General features: G+C 39.2%; 4 protein-coding genes across 10 annotated transcripts; 2 read left to right on the top strand and 2 right to left on the bottom strand.

Annotated features, from left to right (window-relative positions):
* Positions 1-3296: 3296 nt before the first annotated feature.
* rad1 (RAD1 homolog (S. pombe)) lies at positions 3297-10229 on the top strand. 2 transcript variants are annotated; one of them, XM_071466225.1, is made up of 7 exons: positions 3297-3435; positions 7082-7283; positions 7427-7535; positions 7712-7869; positions 8133-8233; positions 8739-8837; positions 9273-9583. In XM_071466225.1, exons 2-7 carry the CDS (start codon positions 7089-7091, stop codon positions 9442-9444), a joined length of 834 nt encoding a protein of 277 aa, XP_071322326.1. In that variant the 5' UTR covers positions 3297-3435; positions 7082-7088; the 3' UTR covers positions 9445-9583. The 2 variants fall into 2 exon arrangements, with proteins under 2 accessions (XP_071322326.1, XP_071322325.1); XM_071466224.1 differs by lacking the exon at positions 3297-3435 and adding an exon at positions 6193-6331 and having other exon boundaries at positions 9273-10229.
* Positions 4617-6242, bottom strand: LOC139611496 (UPF0729 protein C18orf32 homolog). Its single transcript, XM_071466226.1, has 3 exons — positions 6121-6242; positions 5374-5589; positions 4617-4921 (listed from the first exon to the last, which is right to left on the bottom strand). The coding sequence occupies exons 2-3, from the start codon at positions 5551-5553 to the stop codon at positions 4856-4858; spliced, it is 246 nt and encodes an 81-aa protein (XP_071322327.1). The 5' UTR covers positions 5554-5589; positions 6121-6242; the 3' UTR covers positions 4617-4855.
* On the bottom strand, positions 10152-13456 carry bxdc2 (brix domain containing 2). The gene is made up of 10 exons (XM_071466223.1): positions 13270-13456; positions 12819-12930; positions 12629-12672; positions 12475-12545; positions 12336-12385; positions 12166-12239; positions 11774-11824; positions 11554-11655; positions 11061-11189; positions 10152-10840 (listed from the first exon to the last, which is right to left on the bottom strand). The coding sequence occupies exons 1-10, from the start codon at positions 13417-13419 to the stop codon at positions 10595-10597; spliced, it is 1029 nt and encodes a 342-aa protein (XP_071322324.1). The 5' UTR covers positions 13420-13456; the 3' UTR covers positions 10152-10594.
* A 1378-nt stretch (positions 13457-14834) lies between these two features.
* Positions 14835-21135, top strand: dnajc21 (DnaJ heat shock protein family (Hsp40) member C21). Of its 6 annotated transcripts, none has more exons than XM_071466043.1 (12): positions 14835-15260; positions 15616-15709; positions 15845-15968; positions 17051-17182; positions 17399-17703; positions 17799-17965; positions 18191-18284; positions 19005-19196; positions 19284-19332; positions 19455-19582; positions 20354-20444; positions 20635-21135. In XM_071466043.1, exons 1-12 carry the CDS (start codon positions 15164-15166, stop codon positions 20794-20796), a joined length of 1635 nt encoding a protein of 544 aa, XP_071322144.1. In that variant the 5' UTR covers positions 14835-15163; the 3' UTR covers positions 20797-21135. The 6 variants fall into 6 exon arrangements, with proteins under 6 accessions (XP_071322144.1, XP_071322142.1, XP_071322146.1 ...); XM_071466041.1 differs by having other exon boundaries at positions 19452-19582; XM_071466045.1 differs by having other exon boundaries at positions 20357-20444; positions 20635-20946.
* The last annotated feature ends 56 nt before the right edge of the window (positions 21136-21191 follow it).

The following is a 21191-nucleotide window of genomic DNA, read 5'->3' as shown; positions in this document are numbered from 1 at the left end:
TCCTCACACTTTAAAAATGATTGGACAAAGACAGTCCAAAAACAAAGCAGATTCCACTCAGGGGGCTGGTGGTTCTGTTGCCTTCATCTGTCACAGATCCTGAACGGTGTAGTAGATATTAAAGCCAGCGCTGTCATCCATCTTGAAAATCTACCACATTTTTCAGGATGTGCAATAGAGATGAAGATACCAGAACCTGCCCTCTAATTGGACTCTGCTTTGTGATTTGTGATTTTAAGGTGTAAGGATGGCGTCAAAAGTGTGCTTGTAAATTCACAAATGTCTACAAATGAAAGAAAGCGAACATACAGGTCAAATTCTATCACTTTATCCTGAATAAATCAACAAACAATTCTAAATCAAAATCAGTACATACATTATCGCTTTAAATATATAATCGTGGGGGAACAAACCAAGGAGATTAAATGTACCACTTAACAAAATACACATGACTTGAGGAAATATAATGAAATAAACTACTCACTCGACACACTCAGGAACAAAGGTGAGAGCAGCTCAGCTGAAGGACAAACGGAGAATGAGCTCAGGACACAGAACAAAGAAAACTCAAGACACCTGTGTGAGCTGCCCAGTTCTCCACCTGTGCTCCTCAGCCCAGCAGTCATGTGACCCACTTCCCACAGGATGCTTTATTTAAGTATAATTTAAAAAGAAAATGCAGTACTTCATTTTTCATTTTCATTTCCACATACTCATGTGTGTACTCATCTACGAACATATTAAAATCATGATTTTCAAAGACTTAACCTGCTCTGCAGTGACAGTATTTAAACATAATGAACAAACAGCCCTCAGGCCATTGCATTTACATGTCACTGCGCTCTTTAGGGGTCAAAATGAAAATGCACTCAGTCCTCTCATTGAGCCAGGTCATCAGTGAGAACATCACTTCCTTGTCAATTGTAATTTTTCTGTCACTGGGGCAGTGGTTGTAGCTTGTTCCCTGTAAGGAAATGACCAGAGATGAGATTTAAAGATTTTTAAATGTATTACAATAAGTGATAAGATGCTGAGAGACAGTCTGGGGCAGTGGCAGCAGCTTGTTTTACCCATCTGTGTCTTATATCAATACAACTCAATGGAAAATACCAGACATATGATTTAAAGAATTTATCTGTGGGCGTAAATCTCCATCAGCTGAGTCTGCTCCCTCTGCAGCTCCACCTTGATCTCACCTAGATGCACTCTTCTTCTCAATCAGCAAGATCTTGAATTCATTTCAGATATAAAGCCTGTAAAATGATATGAGGTTGATGAGTATGTGATCACTTCCAGTGGTGATTGCACACAGTGAACTCAGAATAACAAACCTAAATAAATGCAGGTGAAAGACCTTGTAAACATGTTTGTTGTCTCCATTTTCCTGAGAGTCACTCAGCAACAGTTTGACTGATAAATCAAAGTTTAGGAGGATGTGCACACAATGAACCCACAGGAGGAAGGCTCCTCTCTGAGCTGCGGGTCTGTGGTGACCTCTAGTGACAGGACTGAAGTATTGCTCCGTGTCTGAAGAAAACAAGAAAACAAGACAAGGTTCCTACTATTTAAACATGCATTTTCTTGAAGACCATGTTAAACCATAACAACCACATAAGTTGAATAGGTTTGTTTGGTGTGTGTGTGTGTGTGTTTGGGGATTTTTGCTACTGAAGCTGAGTAATCTTGCGCCAGAAACCTGCAAACTACTGTTGATTTTCATACAATTTTAAAAAAATATTAAGATGAGTGAGATTTTTTTCCACAGGTGACCCACAAACTCAAACTCCAGACGAACTGAGCCTCCTTCAAAATAAAGAAAAGCCTCTGCAGCAAACTGAAAACAGCAGCTGTGGTCGTCCTGGATTTCAGTGGTGTCCAGTTTACAGTTTGAACCTCATCTGACACCTTGCACCAATCAAGGCTTCATTGTTTGGTCATAAAGTCTGAGTGTGAAGTGAACACAACACAACTGCCAACATTTGAATCTCAAGTGAGTAACTAATCCAGCTCACCAAGGAGATTAGATGTTCAACAGGATAAACATGACTTGAGGAAATATAATGAAATGAACTACTCACTCTACACGCTCAGGAACAAAGGTGAAAAGATGGAGGGAAGCAGCTCAACTGCAGGCCGATCAGAGAATGAGCTCAGGTCACAGAACAAAGAAAACTCAAGACACCTGTGTGAGCTGCCCAGTCAGCACACCTGTCCTGCTCGGGCCAGCAGTCATGTGACCCCACATCCCACAGTACACACCATTTCATTAAAAAGAAAATGCAGCAGTCCAATTAGCATTTTCATTTTCACACACTCATGTGGGCGTCCTATGACCATATAAAATGAAAATTGAAAAGTGGCAATATTCAAATACAAAATTTACATTTACAAGTCACTACACTCTGTAGGGGTCAAAATGAATATTCAGTCTGTCAGTCATCTCATCAGCGAGGACGTCACTTTGTCTGTCTGGGGCAGTGGTAACGGCTTGTTTTACCCGTCTGTGTCTTATATCAGTACAACTCAATGAAAATTACCAGACATATGATTTAAAGAATTTAAATGTATCACAATAAGTGATTAGATGCTGAGAGACAGGAGTCTGGTCGTTATTCTGATCCCAGGTCACAGCAGAGATTCAACCAGCTGTGGGCATGAGTCTGCTCCCTCTGCAGCTTCACCTTGATTCCTCACCTAAATGCACTCTTCTTCTCAGTCAGCAAGATCTCTAGATCTTGAATTCATTTCAGATATAAAGCCTGTAAAATTATATGAGGTTGATGAGTATGTGATCACTTCCAGTGGTGATTGCACACACAGTAAACTCAGAATAACAAACCTAAATAAATGCAGAAACATTTTCGGCGTATGCGCCAACTTGTATTGAACTGAATGGGTGCCATTTTTAGATCCGTCATGCAGGTCTTATAATACATCCATGGGCTGTGTGCACTACATACCATGAAAGTCCAAGCAGCAAAAGGAACGAGCTGCTGGCTTCCGGTAACTAAACCAACCACATCCGTCAACATAAAATATCTCTCCAAAATAAAATAAAACGGAGCCTTGTTTAAATAAACCAAAAATAAACATCCATCAATATTAAAATAAAATAAGAACAAAATTAAAGGAACACTCTGTGGATTTTGACGAACTTCAAACAAACAAAACAACCTTGTAACACATGCCTAGGTGCTTGATTTTATACACCTGCGGCCATGGAGGTGATTGGAACACCTGATTATTTGGATGGGTGAGTGAATACTTGGCAATATAGTGTAGCAGCAGATCAGAAATGTATTTTGGCCCTAAACCATTCAGTGCTTTATAAACCAATAGTAGTTGAGATCTGAGAACTGGAGGAATGGCACCCACTTTCTTGGGCTTGGTGAGGACTCCAGCAGCAGGATTTTGAACATGCTGCAGCTTGGAAAGGTCAGTAACAGATGCTGGGCACTGACTTATCATCAGGGAAAAAACATTTAAGCTCTTAGTATAATGTACAGTAATCCTCTGAGCATAAAAAAGAGACCTCCCTCATTTCAAGTCATTTCTTTGAATATATTACAAATGTTGATGAATGCAGGTGTAAACAGAGATGTCACCTTTGCAAAAACACCAGTGGAGCCTTTATTGATGATTAATTCAGATTTATAGGTGGTAACATTTGCTGGTTTATTACAAATGGAGAAGCCCGTTGCCCTTTATTAAGGACTTACTAACATTTATAACTGCAAACTTGATGAAGAGCTAGCAAATTGTCGTGCTGGAGGATTTTCCACAACCACGCAACCTAAGGTGCTTAATAATGTCTTTTAACTAGACTGTAAAGCATTAGTAAGTAATTTATTAACCATTAATAAAGTCATTAATTACAGCTTATAAACCCTTTTTAAGTGTCGCCTGATCATAAAGTGGTACCAAAAATTCTACACTAATGTCTAATCTTGTGTAATCTAATAATCGAAATCTCTGCATATACTTTAGTAAACAGATTTTCAGCACAATAAGGTTATACATATTTTAAATAAAAAAAAATAGAATATGAAAAGATGTGAGAATCATTTTCTTCTTACAGCAGCAGTAATATTTTCTAAAAGTCAATCTCTGCCTTTGTGGAACATCATCTAATGATTTCCTGCTTTAAATCATTTGCATAAATAATACATCACAGAAAACAGCGCTGAAATGGGCTTCATGTAATGAACTTCTTTGCTGTACTGCTTAAAGAGTCTAAAATTAAAAATATTAAGTACTAAGTAGTATTAAGTACTTCACACTTGCCAGCTGCTTGTAATTGCCTAAACAAATTACAAAAAATTTCACTGTAATTCTCTCACAACTATAAAATCTGAGTGAAGTTGATCAGCACCCTTCCTTGATATTTACCATGTACCCCCCCCAACCCACCTTTTGTAGGAATACATATTTTCTTAAAATACTTCACCAAGATCAAACTCACATCAACTTTACAGAGACATATTATTCATATTACATTTATATAGTAATATTATGATGACGCTGGTTCAGGTGGAAGCACACCATAGTAGGGCAGCAATAAATGAGCATCTTTTTTTATTTGAAGGTTCTATTTCATTCAGTCATTAAACTCCAAGTTTGACTTAAAAAACTACTTCATTAAGATTTAATATTCAATAAAGTAAATGCATACATCATTTAATGATTAACAGAGAAAATATGACAACAAACAACAATAACCAAGATTTGAAATTCACACACAATTTTGGAAAACCACTCCATTCAGAGATGACTCATAGTTAATTCATAGTTTATCTATATTATATTAATAGAATATTTACACAGTTTTAGATGCATTATAAATATTTAAAAGCTGTCAGTCTGTCTTCTTATCTGCTGCTATAGTTGATCCACTGGCAGTGGCCGCACCATTGCTTTCAGGCTGAAACACATGAGAAAGAACATTTCTTTAAAAAAAGCTGTAATCAACATCTGACATTCATGAAGGAGACTGAAAACTAACATCAGTATTAGTCACGATTAGGTCAAATGAAACTCAAATTAACCCTGTTTAGAATTTATCTGAAGTCCTTGTACTAGACAAGGGCTGAAATTTATATCAGTATGGCACTGATATTCAGTATACCATGGTATCACAAATGCATGCAAGATCATATATAAAATACTTCTAAAGGACGCCACAGTTATATATTACATAAGACCGCACCTTCATCATGAAGAAAACTAAAACCTTGACACTAACTTTGCCAATTGATAACAAGATGAGCATTTCCAGTCAATACAATTCTACTGATGTTGATGATGACGATGAAGAAACAATAGTAAAAAAAAAAAGTTTTATTAATAGAATGTCAGTAAAAATCGTTATCTTACCTTGTAAGTCCCATTACTCTTCTCACTAACTTTTTGGTCACTTGTGCCAGTCTCCTGGACTGCTTTTTTGGTCCAGAATGTATTAATAATTGGAGAAATAAAGGGATACAGGATAGGTTCCAGGAACCTCTTGTAGACCCACAACAGGACGGGAATCACAATACAGGGAATGCACACCATGACTGTGGCTAAGACAAGCCCTCCAAAGTGAAGAACCTGAGGCAGAGAAAGAAGATATACTGTATATTGTTTAAAATGAACAAGACATGTGACTGTCAACGTGGATATCCCTGTGGGGTATAAGGTAGCCATTTACTTGACCTGAGATGCAGCTAATGGTTATTTTCATATGAATTAATCTGCTAACCAAGCTTGGTTAATAGACTGGTTTCTGCCATCACAATAATCCAGCGCACAAAATGATGCGTTTCCTGTCCAACCAATAATCCCAACCTCAAAATTATTAAAATTAACAGAAGAGCTGCTGTGTCTTCAGATCTCCTCGGTAATTTAAATCTTAATCCTAAATCTCAAACCTTTTGAGGCGACGTCTGGAGGCATTTCGTAAACTATTCATATGTTACAGATTGGAGAAATACACTTGACACAGCTTCGTCACTATTAGCTAACGCTAGCTTCGTGCCGTCGCTCGATGGTTAACACAACTGCTGTGACGATTTGTGGCTAACCTCCAGGCTAGACGACATTATACTATCAAATGGACTTTAAATGAGCAACAATCCTCACCTCTTAGGATCACAAAACACCAGTGTTCTCACTTTCTGTCGGTGTAGACGGGATTTCTCTTCGTGTTTTCGACTCCGCTACGAAATCTCTCGAACGTGTTCACACATGCGCAAAACCTATTTCCGGACAGGAAGAGAGAGGCGGAAGTAACCGAGGTGCCTGGGCGCTTTTCTTCAAAACACAATCCTGTGGGTCTCTGAATTACAACTTTGTAAGTGACTCGCACACGAGTGCAGCTGGACACTAACATTTTTTTTTAATCTTATTCACCGGAGAGGCTAGATAGTACAGAATATAGCACTGAAATTAGTGACAGTTGGCTGTTTGGGTGGTTTTAAACGGTACGTGATCTGCTGTTGTGTAGCCTAGCTTGAAATAGATCAATAGCAGACAGTAAAATGCAAGTTTAATGCGTTTGTTGTACAATTTACATGAATCCCTTCTCTATTAAGCGTATAATCTTCACTTGAATAATAATGTATGCAATACATTAATATACACAGCCGAGAGACGAAAGCCAGGGCAAAAAGTTTTAAACACACTTCCAGGTTTCACAAATGTCAGATTTGACAAGTCTGACTATTGTGGTTTTTGAGCGAGAACTGGTCTGGTGTGTTCTTGTGTCCCACAACTGTGAACTCGCAATTTTTTTGTTATCACACCGAGAGTAAAAGTTTCACAAATCTATATAGTAACTGTTTTAAACAGTCTTTACTTCCTATCGAGTCATCTTGTCCAAATTTGACTAGTCTAGATAAAGGGGTATTTGATGTAGACCTGAACTGATATGGTTGAGATGGGAAATCTGAGATTTTCTACTATATAAGAAATATTATATTGATAACAAAATGGTATTCAAGTTGTAATGAAGAGTCATCTCGGTTAAATATCTGCTCTGTAGGTTTTTACCCTCCTGAAATTGTGCCATTCAAACCATTCTTGTTATGTGTCTTCATTTCAGTGCTACAATGCCTCTGTCCACCCAGTCTCAGGCTGACGATGAACAATATGTTTTAGTGGCCAGTTTGGATAATGCACGCAATCTCTCCAACATACTGAAAGCAATCGCCTTCAAAGACCATGCCATCTTCAGCGCCACACCCAATGGCCTTAAGGTCACTGTGGAGGACTCCAAGTGTCTGCAAGCCAATGCATTCATCCAGGTGTGTTAGGTTTACACTTATAATAAACCTTAATAATGTTCATGAAGCACAGACAGAGTCTCAGTTTGTCCAAACTGTAACATTGTGTTAGAGGGATCTCCTTTGATGGTGATACTATAAATAGCCAACTCTGTTTATTCCAGGCTGAGATCTTCCAAGAGTTCACCATAAAGGAAGATTTGGTTGGTTTTCAAGTCAATCTCACTGTTCTGTTGGACTGCCTAAACATTTTTGGAGGAAGCACAGTACCCGGTAAGGTTAAAGGAAAGATGATTGTAGAGTGGGTCAAAAAACAAAAAACAAGAGACACAATTCTATTTTAGTGGTTGACTAAATTTGTTCATTTCTTTTCTTTAGCCATTGTCAGATTAATACTCCTCCCAGACCTGACTCCACATTTTGATTTTCTTTTGGATCTGACGTTGCAGGCGTATCAACAGCCTTGCGGATGTGCTACAAGGGGTACGGTTACCCTTTAACCTTATTCCTGGAGGAGGGTGGTGTGGTGACTGTTTGCAAGATCAACACACAAGAACCAGAAGAGCCGATTGACTTTGAATTCTGCAGCACCAATGTCACAAACAAGGTAAACTTCACCTGTTTTATATGATGAAAATGGAATACTATACATCTATATATATATGTGTTAGATTTACAAAAACAAGCCAATATTAACCCGTTCCTTTTGATGCTACATATGAAAAAAAATACACATTTCTGTTGCTTGCAATGACTTACTTAACTTCAAACATGCATTAGGAATATATTAAGCCGGTATCTAAAAGTGAAAACAGTAAGTGACTACACTGAACTGATGACTACTTGTGTATCTCTGGGTCTTTTTCTAAGGTGATCCTGCAGTCAGAGAGTCTGAAAGAACCCTTCTCAGAACTGGATATGACCAGCGAGGTGCTACAGATCACCATGTCCCCTAGCCAGCCATACTTTAGGTGTGTTTTCAAAAGTATTCAGACATAAAAATACATCCTCTTATTTAAATGGTGTTGGAAAAGTGACTCAACACCTCAGACTCAAAGATTAGTCTGAGATACAAAGATAGATTGAGATTAACATAAAACTATTATTCCTACTTCTGCATTTACAAGATTACCACTGCCTGGTGCAGACCAATGCCTGGTCTGATTAATCTATAAATGAATAGATTAATCAGACCGGTTTACTTATTACTATCACTGATACCACTACTATTTCAACTATTTCTTTTGAAGCATCAATACATGTTGTACTTTATACTTTCTACAACCCCATATTGCTGAAGCTCCAAAGAAAAATGTTTAATACACATTTAAGCTTTTGTCAATAATTAAAAAAAAAGAACTAAACTACTTATTGTTATGAGGAAGCAACCTTGCATCAAACCTTTTTCATTTGATCATGATGATTCTAATTTAATTTTCTATTAACTTTTTCTTTGTTTTTTTTTCTTCTCTCCAGATTATCTACGTTTGGGAACTCTGGAAATGCTCATTATGATTATCCCAAAGACTCAGACATGATGGAGCTGTTTCGGTGCACCAAGACACAAACCAACAGGTAAGCACAGAGTAACGAACAGCACAGTGCATTATTAAGACTACAGAGAAATAAACTATACTGTTATGACCCCAAAACGGTGATGTTCCTAATGAATATACCTTTATACTTTTGTAAAAGACCCATTTTGCCAAGAGACATTTGACTTGACTGACATAGCAGGAAAAGTACAGGTATAATTGCCATTGTATAATTATAATGTAAGCAAATAGTCGATAGCTGCCACCTAAATTATACAGAACAATTAATATTGTCATTAATTACAGCTGTGTCTTTCCTAAATGTGATGTTAAAATACTGGTATCTATATTTAAAAAAATGCCTGTTCAGTTGCTTCAGTGTTACAGTCGCATTACATCTATCATCACACACTGAGCACCACCCCTCATAAAAACTCCATATTCTGTTCCTGTACCCTCTGTTGACTGCTGACAGGTACAAGATGTCCCTGCTGAAGCCATCCACCAAAGCCCTGGCCTTGTCTTGTAAAGTCTCTGTGAGGACAGACAGCAGGGGCTTCCTCTCTCTGCAGTACCTGGTCAGGAACGATGATGGACAGATCTGCTTTGTAGAATATTATTGTTGTCCTGACGAGGAGGTGGAGTGATATGCATTATGCAGTCATTAAATTCCTGTTTAAATATGCACCTTAAACTTTAGTGGTGGCCAGTGGCTTTGACTGAGTGCAAGGATGAGAAGACAGTCTGCTAGAGGCAGTAGTGCACACAGGAAAAAAATACAGGCCCTATAGTGGGAATAATGTGTAAATGACACAGCCACAAGGGTGGCATTGTTTCAACACAACTTGCTGGTTTGCCAAATACTCACATTTGAGTGGACCATTGTCTCTGAACTTGTGGAAAGATAATGTCACCTCCCTGGTGCTGTTGTGCACCTGTGTGTAGTTAGATCACTATCATACTGAGTTCATCATTTCATAGTTTTGAAAGACTTTTGTATGTACAGTTACTGTATGATGTTGTTAGTATGGAGATGGCTATTTTGAGTCAGAGGCTCCTCGACACGTGAACACTGCCTGTAACTTCATGACTCTTCAGGGCTTGTAGTCCAGGATTTGCCTGCATACAGTATATATGTGAGCTCATCTTTCTGGAGCAGGGATGGCACACTGATGCATTCTTCTTCAGGTGTCTAATGCTGTGTGTGTACAGTAGATCTACTCTACACAAACCTTAGGTTCCTCTTCAGCTCTGCACATGACTTGCCACTTGGCTATTATGTGTCCCTGATGATGTTGTGTATGCTTACAGCTTTCATGACGTGTTTTGATTATACATCAGAAGATGCTGAGAGTAAGTTTGAATTGTTTTATTTCCATGACATAGAAAACTGTAGTCAACTAGAATCAATAAACAAGTTCTTTTTTTATTACACTGATGGCAAATGTTATTTTATCAAAAACAATGAGCAAATGTTGTTTGCAGTGTTGCAGAAGCTCAGACTTATGGTCAGCTAGAACCTGCACAATCATTGTGATGAGTCAGCAACATATATATTGAATATATGGATTAGAAAATGATGGTAACAAACACCAAACACAACATGTGCATAATTAAGATTTTCTCCCGGACTTTAAAATATATACTTCAATGATGAAGTCGTATTATAACCTAACAAAAAATGTATAATATTGGATTCCAGATCTGACTGCACTGTTGCATGACCACATTTTTTGGAGACAGTACTGACTCATGGCAGCAGTAAGTCATTCAATCAGCTTCATCAAGTCCGTCCGGCTACCTGCGTGCCATCTGCATCCTTTGCCTTTTGAAAGGTTTCTGTTTCTTCCTCGACACTTTTGGCTCAGGTGCTTCTGTTTGGATGTGAACAGGCTTCTCCTCAGCTGGTGTAAGGAAGACGTCAGCTGTAACGTCTCTGACCAAATCCACCTTCGTATCAGTCTTCTTCATTTTCTGCATCTCCTTCACCATCTGCTTCTCACGCACTTTGGCTGCAGCTGCAAGTCGGATCTCTCGCCGGTGCTATAGGGGTGTGAAGAGAAAGGTGATTAAACCAATCAAGAAATGTATAACTAGATATAGTAATTTCCTATTTTCAAGCAACTGTACCTAGTTTACTGTTGGAGACATTCAACATGGGTGTAAATGCCGCATGTTATGTGGCGTGTTAATGTGCCAGGCATATTACTCCAAGATAAGTTTTGACCATCTACATTTTCAATTGGTATGAACGGGGATTTACCATGTTAGGGGACTGGAAACCTGGGTTTTCATACAGCGTTGGGCCTCCAAAGCTTCCCTGAAAGATCTTGATTAGGTTGAGAACAAAGCGAGGACCAATCTCCACTAGAGAGGCATCCTCCTCGATGATCTGAACATGGAATGAATTGACAGAAATTTCAGAATTATTTTTATTGAATTTTCCTTGGATGCATGTATATATCAACTGTCAGGGCACACAGGATTTAATCCAATACATCCATAAAATAGGTAAGTACAAAAGTAATAATACCAAAATTATATAGAATCAAAATATACTGAAACAATGCAAGTAGAATATAATATGAAAAATAACCATATATGAGAAAAAGAGAAATTTTATCGTAAAAGGAAAGAAAATTAAATTAGAACATTAAATTTCAGAACCCCCCACGTTGGAAGATTTATCAAGGTGATAAACTCCCTAATAATAATGCAAATATTTTAACCCATGATGAAGTGTGGTGAAACATTACCTGGTAGTTTCTAAACCATATCCTGTTGTCTGCAATGGTGAATGTGAAGACGTGGTCCACAAAAGGCTGACTCTTGGGGTGGTAGCGTGGAGTGGAAAATGTCTTCAACAAGAAAAACATCATAAGAACTTCTGTATATGTTAAATAAAGGTAGATATACAACCTGCTCAGCTTTCAGGATTAACGTATGCATCTTCTGACATGTAGCTTGTATACAGACCTGGATGAAGAGCTCTTTCAGTAAAGCATACTGGGGCTCCTTATCAAATTTCTGTGGGTTAGGAGACAAAAAAAAAAAAAAAAAAGGTTAGCTCTTGTTCAGGTTTTGACAAGTTCTTCCGCTCACTGATTTAGCAGGAAAACAGCCTATGATAACAAGACCGCTCATTCCTCAGACCAACAATGGGAAATCATTTAAGAGTGCAGTGTCTGCCAGTTTTTGTTCAAATACCAAAAAGACATCAGCAATCATGACTGTCTTCTCAAGTTGTATATGCACTGAATACTGAAACAATGTGTTCATTATTTGATTAGGCAATCATATTTCCAATAAAAGCAATATAATTGATACAATTACTGACGGCTCGTCTCCCTCCGCCCAGTGCTACTCACCGGATCGAACGACAGCAGCGGCCTGGATCCTTTGAGGCAGTTTCCTGTCATTTTGAGCTCAGCCAGTGTATGAACTGTAGAAGAGACAATAATGTAACTTAGATTTTTCCTGTGGCAGAGGGCAGATGTTGGCTACTGGACTTCAGGACTGAAGGAGAGAGATAACTCACTGTTCTGAACCAGAAACTTTGCAGAAGGTCCATGAGGGCAGTTTGAAATCCTGCAAAGGCAAGAACATTGTTGACTTTACTTTGCTCGACAACACTAGAGGCTAATGTTTAGACAATGTTACAAAGATGAAATGCTCACCACATGTAAAGGTCCTGCTTCTTCTTGGCCTCAAAAAAGAGGCATTTGTTGCAGTTTTTGATTTCACACACCTGCAAAACAATGGCGATCTTTCACTATGCTGTAGTGTGTGTGATAATGTGTGAGCATGGCCACTGTTTAAACAACAACTCACCTCATTAACTACAAACAACTTGTCCTTTCTGTCCATTTTTGTATCTAACAAAAAAAAAGAAACACTTAGTTATAAGGATGAAATAACAGACAATTCCCCCATCTCTGCTCAACACAGTTACAATCTAACAAGTGTCAGCACATGTATTTGGGTGAAATAACATTTTATATGAATGACCCACGATACTAACCTGCTTTTGAATGAGGCATTATGGTCCTCAGGTCTTGCATCAAGTGTCTTGTTCTGAAGTTGATGCCTCTTGAGGAGAAAATGAGAACTCTTTCCTTGTTGGTCCATTTACCCTGTTCAAGAGAGTTTATCTCAGAACTTCAAACCAGACTAAAATAATATATTAAAGGACGTTGCCCCGTCGGGTAGAAAACATCATGTTTGGCTCTGGTTTTGTGAGTTTTTTTGATGGTAAACTCATCATAGTTCTGGTCAAACGACCCTCTCTATGCTTATGTGTGCATCAGCGTCATATTTCACTTTAAGTACCAGCATGTTCACTCAACCTACAGGTTTAGTGGTCATTTTAGTGTAAGATTTTGTAACTTAAAACCAACACACCCAGGTGCAGTGGTGAAATGAGCTAATGTGCTAACCAACGTCAGTGGCTAATAACAAGTCCGAGCACTTACCGACGAGACCGGCGCTGGAATTGTGACTTCATTTTTCTCCTCCTGTTGGGTTTCACTCGGCGCTTCACCTCCGTCTGCTACAAATTTACCCTTCTTTGCTTTTTTATCGACGGGACCCTGTCGTCCACGTTTTCTCTTGAACGCCGACATGTTTGGCTTCTGTGTCGACAGCAAATCTCGCGTAGCTACAAGCCCGACTCAAACACACGTGTGAACGGATGAAGGAGAGGCGCCGCCTAGTGGTGCGGAGGCGATACTGCAGGTTCTTCTTTATTTTATTTTTTATTTTTTTTAACATTTTATTTTATTTTATTTTATTTTATTTTATTTTATTTTATTTTATTTTATTTTTTATTTTTTTATTTTATTTTTTTTTAACGGCGGTGGGTACCCAGGGTAGGAGGTGCATTACCGCCACCCTCTGCTCCGGACCAGAGGTTAAATCCTACCCAATAATCCTGTCTGTCTGATAACCACATGGAAAAGTCTTACTGCAAACGCACTTTATGTTTTTCTCAGGATCAAAAATTATTTATCATTCCACCATTTTTTTTTATTTATTTATTTTTTTTTTATTTTTTATTTTTTTATATTATTATTTTTTTATTTGTATCTCCTATAGTGACGTCTCTCCAGCCAGGATTTGCAGAGCAAGGGTGGGGGATGATTTGTGTACCACCATCTGAGCCCTCTGGTTGTCCAGTTATTGATGATGAAAATACAACCAATGAACTCATGTCCAACTCCATCTGATATTTGATACACTTTTCTCAAACGTTTAAATAATCAAGTAATCACTCACAAAATATAAGTTTTAAAGCAGTGCTGAAACGTGTATTTATGTATGACTCTGTGGGCCTGAAAGCAGTCAACATACCTCGTCAAAAAATGTGTGTGTAAGTGTTCGCAGGTGTCCTCAATAGCAGCTACAGCCATGACTGCAAGTTTCCGTGTCACCACTAGAGAGCATTGCGGGATAAGAATTCAGATAGGAAGTGTCTGTAATACTCCCTGTGCAACAAGTTACAAATGGCTGGGACAAATATTTTTGATTATTTTATTGTTATGGTATTTGGCTATTAATTTTCAGTTGACCTGGTGTAATTGAAGAAATATTGATTTATAAGTGACATAATGGTTTTCATGCAGTATTTATGGAGTGAAAGACGAGTCACTGTAATTTGCCACTAGAATCTCATGAGCACATTTAATACATCAAAAAGAAACATCTACAGACACGTCAAGGGGATGTTAGAGGTAGGCAACAGTGGCAAGAAAGGACGTGGACCCTTTGAAATGATCTGCATTTATGTATACATTTGTCTCAAAAAACGTGAACAAGCACAATCTATTTGAACTAATAACACACAAATCATTCTGTTGTTCTTTCCCAACTTGAAAACATCATTTAAACATTCAGACCACATTGTAGATGGGTCCAAAAAAAAAAAACAAAAAAACAAAAAAACACTTAAAACGTGTAGAGCTTGCGATTCACAACGGTAGGGGGAAGCAGTACACGGTTATAGCCTAAAATCTGCCAAAATTATAAAGCGAAGAAGAACAATTCTCGCGAGATTTAGCGGCACTGGGCAACCGAATTCTTGTTCATGTTTCATGGTTTCAACAAGCTTTCGTGAAGTAACTTATTAGAAACAGTTTTGTCTGTAGAAAGAACATCGCACCGATTTGAATATGTAAGGCCCAACCATTACAATATTGTCGCTATCACCTGAGGAGTCTGGATTGTTTTAGAGATAAAGAACAGATGCTGCCCGGTCGCTAGCATGCTGCAGTTAGCTACATGCTAAAGTTAGCCTCGTTTAGGACAACTTGAGCAACATTTTTGTGCGATTTATCATAGTGTCAGGTTTCTATTCACATTAATCTAACAATGAAGTGTCACTATGAAGTATTAGGTGTGAAACGAGACGCAGGAGACGATGATTTGAAGAAAGCATATCGTAAACTAGCATTGAAATGGCATCCAGGTAAGCTGTGGTAAAAACAAGGAGTGTCTCTGATGTACAAACGTCAATATTCAACCTAAATGAAATCCTGAATTCACTACTTAAATTCAAATTTAAGAGGTGTTCATAATATTGCCAAAAGTGACAGTAGACGGTGCTAAGAATGGTGTGGATTATGGATGGCTGTGCTGGATCACTAAATGTGCCTTTGAAACCAGATCTATCGCTTTCTTGCTCTTTTAACATTGAAAAGAAACTGCCTTCTGTTGGTGCTCTCATTCTACTTTCATTTTTTAGTCTTGCAAAGCTATGAATAAAGCTTTCAGAAAAGTTATGCGATCTAAGAACAGCTGTTGCTACCTTCTGAAATTTACAGATAAAAACTTGGACAATGCTGAGGAGGCGTCGGAGCAGTTCAAGCTGATTCAGGCAGCTTATGATGTCCTGAGTGATCCACAGGAGAGAGCTTGGTGCGTACACATTTATTTCAGTCATGTTTGCGTAAATAACCACTCTTTAGCAGCACTCTGACTGCAGAGCTCTTATTGACTCAATAGGTCCATGCTGTTTTATGTGCAGACTGTGGGTTACGTATGTCTCGGCAGGTATGACAACCACAGGGATGCTCTGCTGAAAGGAGGACTGAGTGGAGACTATGAAGATGACAGCATCGACCTGCTGCAGTACTTCACAGTCACCTGTTATTCTGGCTATGGAGATGATGAGAAGGTCAGTGTTGATGCTCGTGTGTGAGGATCGTGCAAAGTACGCACAGTTGCATCAAACCTTCAACCATGTCTTTTAAGAAATTTTCAGCCCTCTTCTTCAGACCAGGAAAATGTCAACAGAAGCACGATGTCAGTCTGCCAAAAGACTTCTTTCAAACTTCCCATGGAGGATAAATGAGTTATGGTACCACATGATATTTGGTCAGGAAAAGAAAAACAGTTAAAGTTTTGGGACACACAAGTTTTAAAGCTCTACAAAGCATCACAGTTAGTGAAATTAATAAGTTTTTCCCCAAAAGATTTCTTTTATGAAATACCCCTGCAATTGCTTAAATGTGAAGCCACATGGGTTTACCCACTCTAAGTTCAGGGATGAGATAAGTATGACTGACCTAGAAATGGAATTTTAAACTCAAAACATATACCACACCATTTGATAGGATATCTTCTGATTTTTAAAGTCAAAGTAGCCCAGCGGTTATGGCACCACACAACTAAATGGCAGACTGACTGTCCATACTTGTTGGACAAGTGTACAAATACATTGGCAAGAAAAAATAAGTGAAGCCATTGGAATTACCTCCCAGTTGTCTCCATGATCATGAGTTACTGGAAGTGCTGGTTTGAATTTATTGGTGCCAGAGGAGGCTCGAACAGTTATTAAATCTAAGGGTTCACTTACTTTTTCCCACCAGCACTGTGTTAGCTTAAGCACATCATGTTTGTCTACACTTGGGACTCATCACATTTTAGGAATTAATGCAGAAAACCAGGTTGTTCCAAAGGGTTCACATAATTTTTCTTCCCACCGAGGAGGGAGTAATGAGATTATCAAAAGACTGATAAAAGGTAATAACATTTACGGCAGCTGCAGGACTGTGGGTAAAATCCTCCAGTCTTCTTTTCAGTATACATGAACACACAGCCAGTTGGACAGAACCACTGTTCCGAACTTGAATTGCACCACTTTGTGTTCAGGGTGGTGGTGGCTGCTTCATCCTTCAGGATTGTGCAGACAGAATTTCTGCGTGCATCTCACTCATTTAGTATTCCCTCTCTTTTAACCACTCTCTCTCTCTCTAGGGTTTTTACACAGTTTACAGGAATCTCTTTGAGTCCATTGTTAAAGAGGAGATGGAGCACAGCAGGGTGGAGGATGAGGAAGACGAGGAGGAGTTTCCTCCCTTTGGAGACTCTCAGAGTGATTATGATACCGTAAGCCAGCTCCACAATTAAGACACGTGCCTTGAGTTTTTTCCTCTATTTCATGATGTAAGAGTTTTTTATACCATTCAATTACATGAATAAATTAGTGAGCAAGTTTTTGTAAGAACAAAAACTTAGAAAGTAGCAAGACTAAAATATTAATAGTGAACCACTAAAGAAGGATCTCTCCTAGCTACTTAAACAGCCTCTGTTTCCATATCACAGGTAGTGCATGTGTTTTACGGCTACTGGCAGAGCTTCTGCACTCGTAAAAACTTTGCCTGGAAGGAGGAGTATGATACAAGGCAGGCCTCCAACCGCTGGGAAAAAAGGGCCATGGAGAAGGAGAACAAGAAGACCAGAGACAAGGCACGAAAGGAGCGCAACGAGCTGGTGCGACAACTGGTGGCTTTTGTTCGCAAGCGTGACCGACGCGTGCAGGCCCACAGGAAGCTGGTGGAGGAGCAGAATGCTGAGAAGATCAAGAAGGTGGAGGAGCTGCGGCGAAAGCAGAAGCTCAGCCAGGCCAAGTGAGTGGTGGACAGATAGATGGGTAAATGTGACATTTATTTTCCTGTATTTATTTTCTTCATACTCACAATACCGTTTTGGATGTCCATGTAAGACTGGCAGAGGAGTACAAAGAGCAGAGCTGGGCGGCCATGTCTGAACTCGAGAAGGAGCTCCAGCAGATAGAGGCTCAGTACGGAGAGGAGTTTGGAGATGCGTCAGAGAGTGAGGAGGAAGAGCAGGATATGGACACACGGGAGAAGAACAGTGAAGAGGGAGGAGGTCAGTGAGATGCCGCGTGAGAGACTTGAGCTTTATTTAAACTTCTGTCTTCACAGCAACAATATTTTATTATTCCGTGGTTATTCATAGTGAGCTGTAGTTTCTATGTGAGCTTATATTTTATTTTTGAATTTATGTATCTCAAGCAGGTAGGACTTGACATACACCGTCAGGCCAAGCCATTGATGTTGATGGCAAAGTGATGTTTGTGTGTTTATGTCACAGACGCAGACCTGCCCGATGGAGATGAGCTGACAATCGACTACTATGATGACCTGTACTGCCCAGCCTGTGACAAATCCTTCAAATCAGATAAAGCGTGAGTATCCCCCCACGTTGCATGCTAATTCACCCCGCGAAGCTATGAGTGATTTTAGCTTTTTTTGGGGTTTTTTTTTTTTTTTTTCAGAACAGAGGCTAAAGTTTAAAGACTTGAAATGCAGTGATGCTGTGCTCCCAGCCTCAAATGTATTCACTCTCACTGATTTCAGCGTGGCGTCAGAAGGCACACTGATCAGCCAGGGAGGATGATATAACAGTCAGTGTGATGTGGTGAAAAATGATGCCCTGATGTAAATTATAGGAAAGATGAAGCAGTAAACAGACTTCCCTAAAACCTTTGGTCATTTTATTTGTGCCACTCCATGATTGCAGCCGGTGTGGACTTTAAGTGTTTCCCCTTTTTGCTGTGGGCGGTGAAGGGACTTTTGTTCCGTACAATAGATCTGAACAAAGGAGAAAAACTTGAATTACAAGACGAGCCGTTGCCTTTTTTTTTTTCAGTATCTCAGATGGATTTGACTTTTTTTTTACTCATTACTCAGTGGCACCACACACTCAGACAAATGGTAGATACAGTATGAAAAGATTCATTGTTATGGGTGTAATTCTTTCAGCTTATTTAACTTTTCCTTGAAGGACTGTCAGTAATTATTTTTAATGATCCTATAAAGAGCATATATGCACTTCACACTGTGTTAAATCTGTGCTCTTACTGCACTTCACATCTCTTATCATTGCTTTCCTTTCTTTACTGCAGTATGAAAAACCATGAAAAATCCAAAAAGCACCGGGAGATGGTGGCATTGCTACGGCAACAGCTGAAGGAGGAAGAGGATTCACTTGGTTTGAACCTCAACGGAAAGCAGGAAAAAAAAGAGGAAAATGAGCAGGAAGAGGAGGAGGAGGAGGAGGAAGACTTTGAGGAGGAGGAGGAAAAGCCAAGGCAAAAGTATGTAGCTCATGTTGGATATGACCAAAGACAAGAAACGAATTAACTTTTTAGACTTAACTAACATTTGTCTGTCCCCCTATACAGGTTGTCCAAAAAACAAAAGAGGAAAAAGAAACAGAAGGAAGTAGCACATGTGAGTGTGGACTCTTCTTTCTTTTGGCGACTGTGCTTGGTTTGGTGGACTCTAAATGCCTGTGAAGTGAAACTTTCTTAAAAGCCTTCTCTATTCTCTATTCATGCTCTCCTCTATAGCAGACTGCTCCAGAGAAGGAGGAGGAGGAGAAACCAACGCCGACCACCTTCGAGGAAGATGCCCCTGAGAAGTCAGCAGACCCTACAGAGCCTGAGAAGCAGGATGATCTCCCTCCCACAGAAGTCAAGAGGTGAGCCCGGGTTTTTGAGGTCTCCACCTCCATTTTCTGTTCTTCGTGGTGGTTCTCTGGTTTTGCTTACAAGTGACAATTTTGGTTTAAGTGATGCTGCAAATTAAGCCTTATTAGACCAAACTCGGGTCCGCTCTTGTTTCTTGGCTGAAACTACTGTCTCTCTTATGCTATGGGGCAAAAGTGTCTAATTATACACCACAAATTATACACACTGCTCAGAGACAGAAGAAAAGGACAGTTTGCTGCAATTGTACTTAATGTTTAAGGTTGCATCGATTCCTTATTTTGGCCACTTTGGGGCAGCAGAAGAACCTGAAAACACAACATCTGACATGATCGCATTGAACACAGAGGACACAGAGCTAATTTAGCAATCATTATTTTTGACCTTCCGATGAATGTTAGTCCTCTTTTTAGCTCAGTGTTGGTCTCCTTGCTCCTGAGGAAAGTGTCTAGCTGTCTAACTTTGCATTGAAGCTTCAAATTAGGCCCCATTCATCAGACTTGTGAATACCAGTTGGCTTCTGTTCCTGCAGTTCCTGTTTGCTCCAGATTAGGTTCCTGTATCCAGATAAACAAAGATGATTTTGACCACACTACATTTGAATAAAATTCAAATGGTCTCATTTAGATTTTGAAATAACATTCAAAACAGTGGATGAGTCAGTGACGGTTTTGAGCAGGAGTGCGGAGTACTGACTCTACTGTTGGAGACATTGTTGTTATTTTGTGGTTTTTTATTTATGTGTCCATGAAATGTTGCCTCAGCAGCTCTGGGAAGACGAAGGGAAAGAAGGGAGGAGGAAAAGACAAACCGAAGAATGTCAAGTCAAACACGGGAGGAGAACAGTTTCCTGAGGTTTGTATAGTAAAAACCAGAGTTTTAGAGCGATCTGTATTTTTCAGTATCAGTTTAATTGGTTTTTATTATTGAAAATCTCTTCTGCCTACACATCCGTCCACACTTGTGAGTTTAACAGCAGGTGTTGGGGTTTTTTCCCAGGCACTTATTACATTACTAAATCACATGTCCTCATTTCCACCTCCAGAAGGAAGTAAACCTCCGCTGTGTGACCTGTAACAACGAGTTCCCCACAAGAAACAAGTTGTTTGACCATCTGAAGACCAGCGGCCACGCCAGCGCACTGTCCTCAACCGCGTCTCACAGCTCCATAAGCAAGAGCAAAAAAGACAAGAAGAAGAACAGATAACACATCTTCCTCTGGGGCAGATGATGAACCTTAAAGAGTTTGATTCAGTAAGGACACTGGAAACAGCACTCTGAGAAGTCTCTCTGGAGGAAGCCTCTGAAAGTGGACTTTAATGGACCGGATTGGCTGATCTGAGAGCAGATACACATTCATCCCCATTATCAAATATTTTCCTGTTTTAAGACTCATCTTTATTTGTCATGAAGAACTCTGTAGTGGTATTACTGCATCATAAAAATAAAGGTGATGCTGCACGTTGGTATTTATACAACAGCTCTGGAATGATTCTCATTAATGCCTCTGATAACCACATTAAACAATAAACTACTGTTTGTCGGATATGTCTCTACAGAACATGCACTTGTACATTTTATATGCTGTTTTTTATTGGAAAG

This window comes from Trachinotus anak, unplaced genomic scaffold (assembly GCF_046630095.1).
Source record: "Trachinotus anak isolate AG129_WGS33_773 ecotype Australia unplaced genomic scaffold, CSIRO_AGI_Tana_v1 ptg000028l, whole genome shotgun sequence".
Lineage (NCBI taxonomy): Eukaryota > Metazoa > Chordata > Actinopteri > Carangiformes > Carangidae > Trachinotus > Trachinotus anak.
The sequence above is the reverse complement of the archived record's forward strand: the minus strand, read 5'-3'. Positions and strand labels throughout refer to the sequence as shown.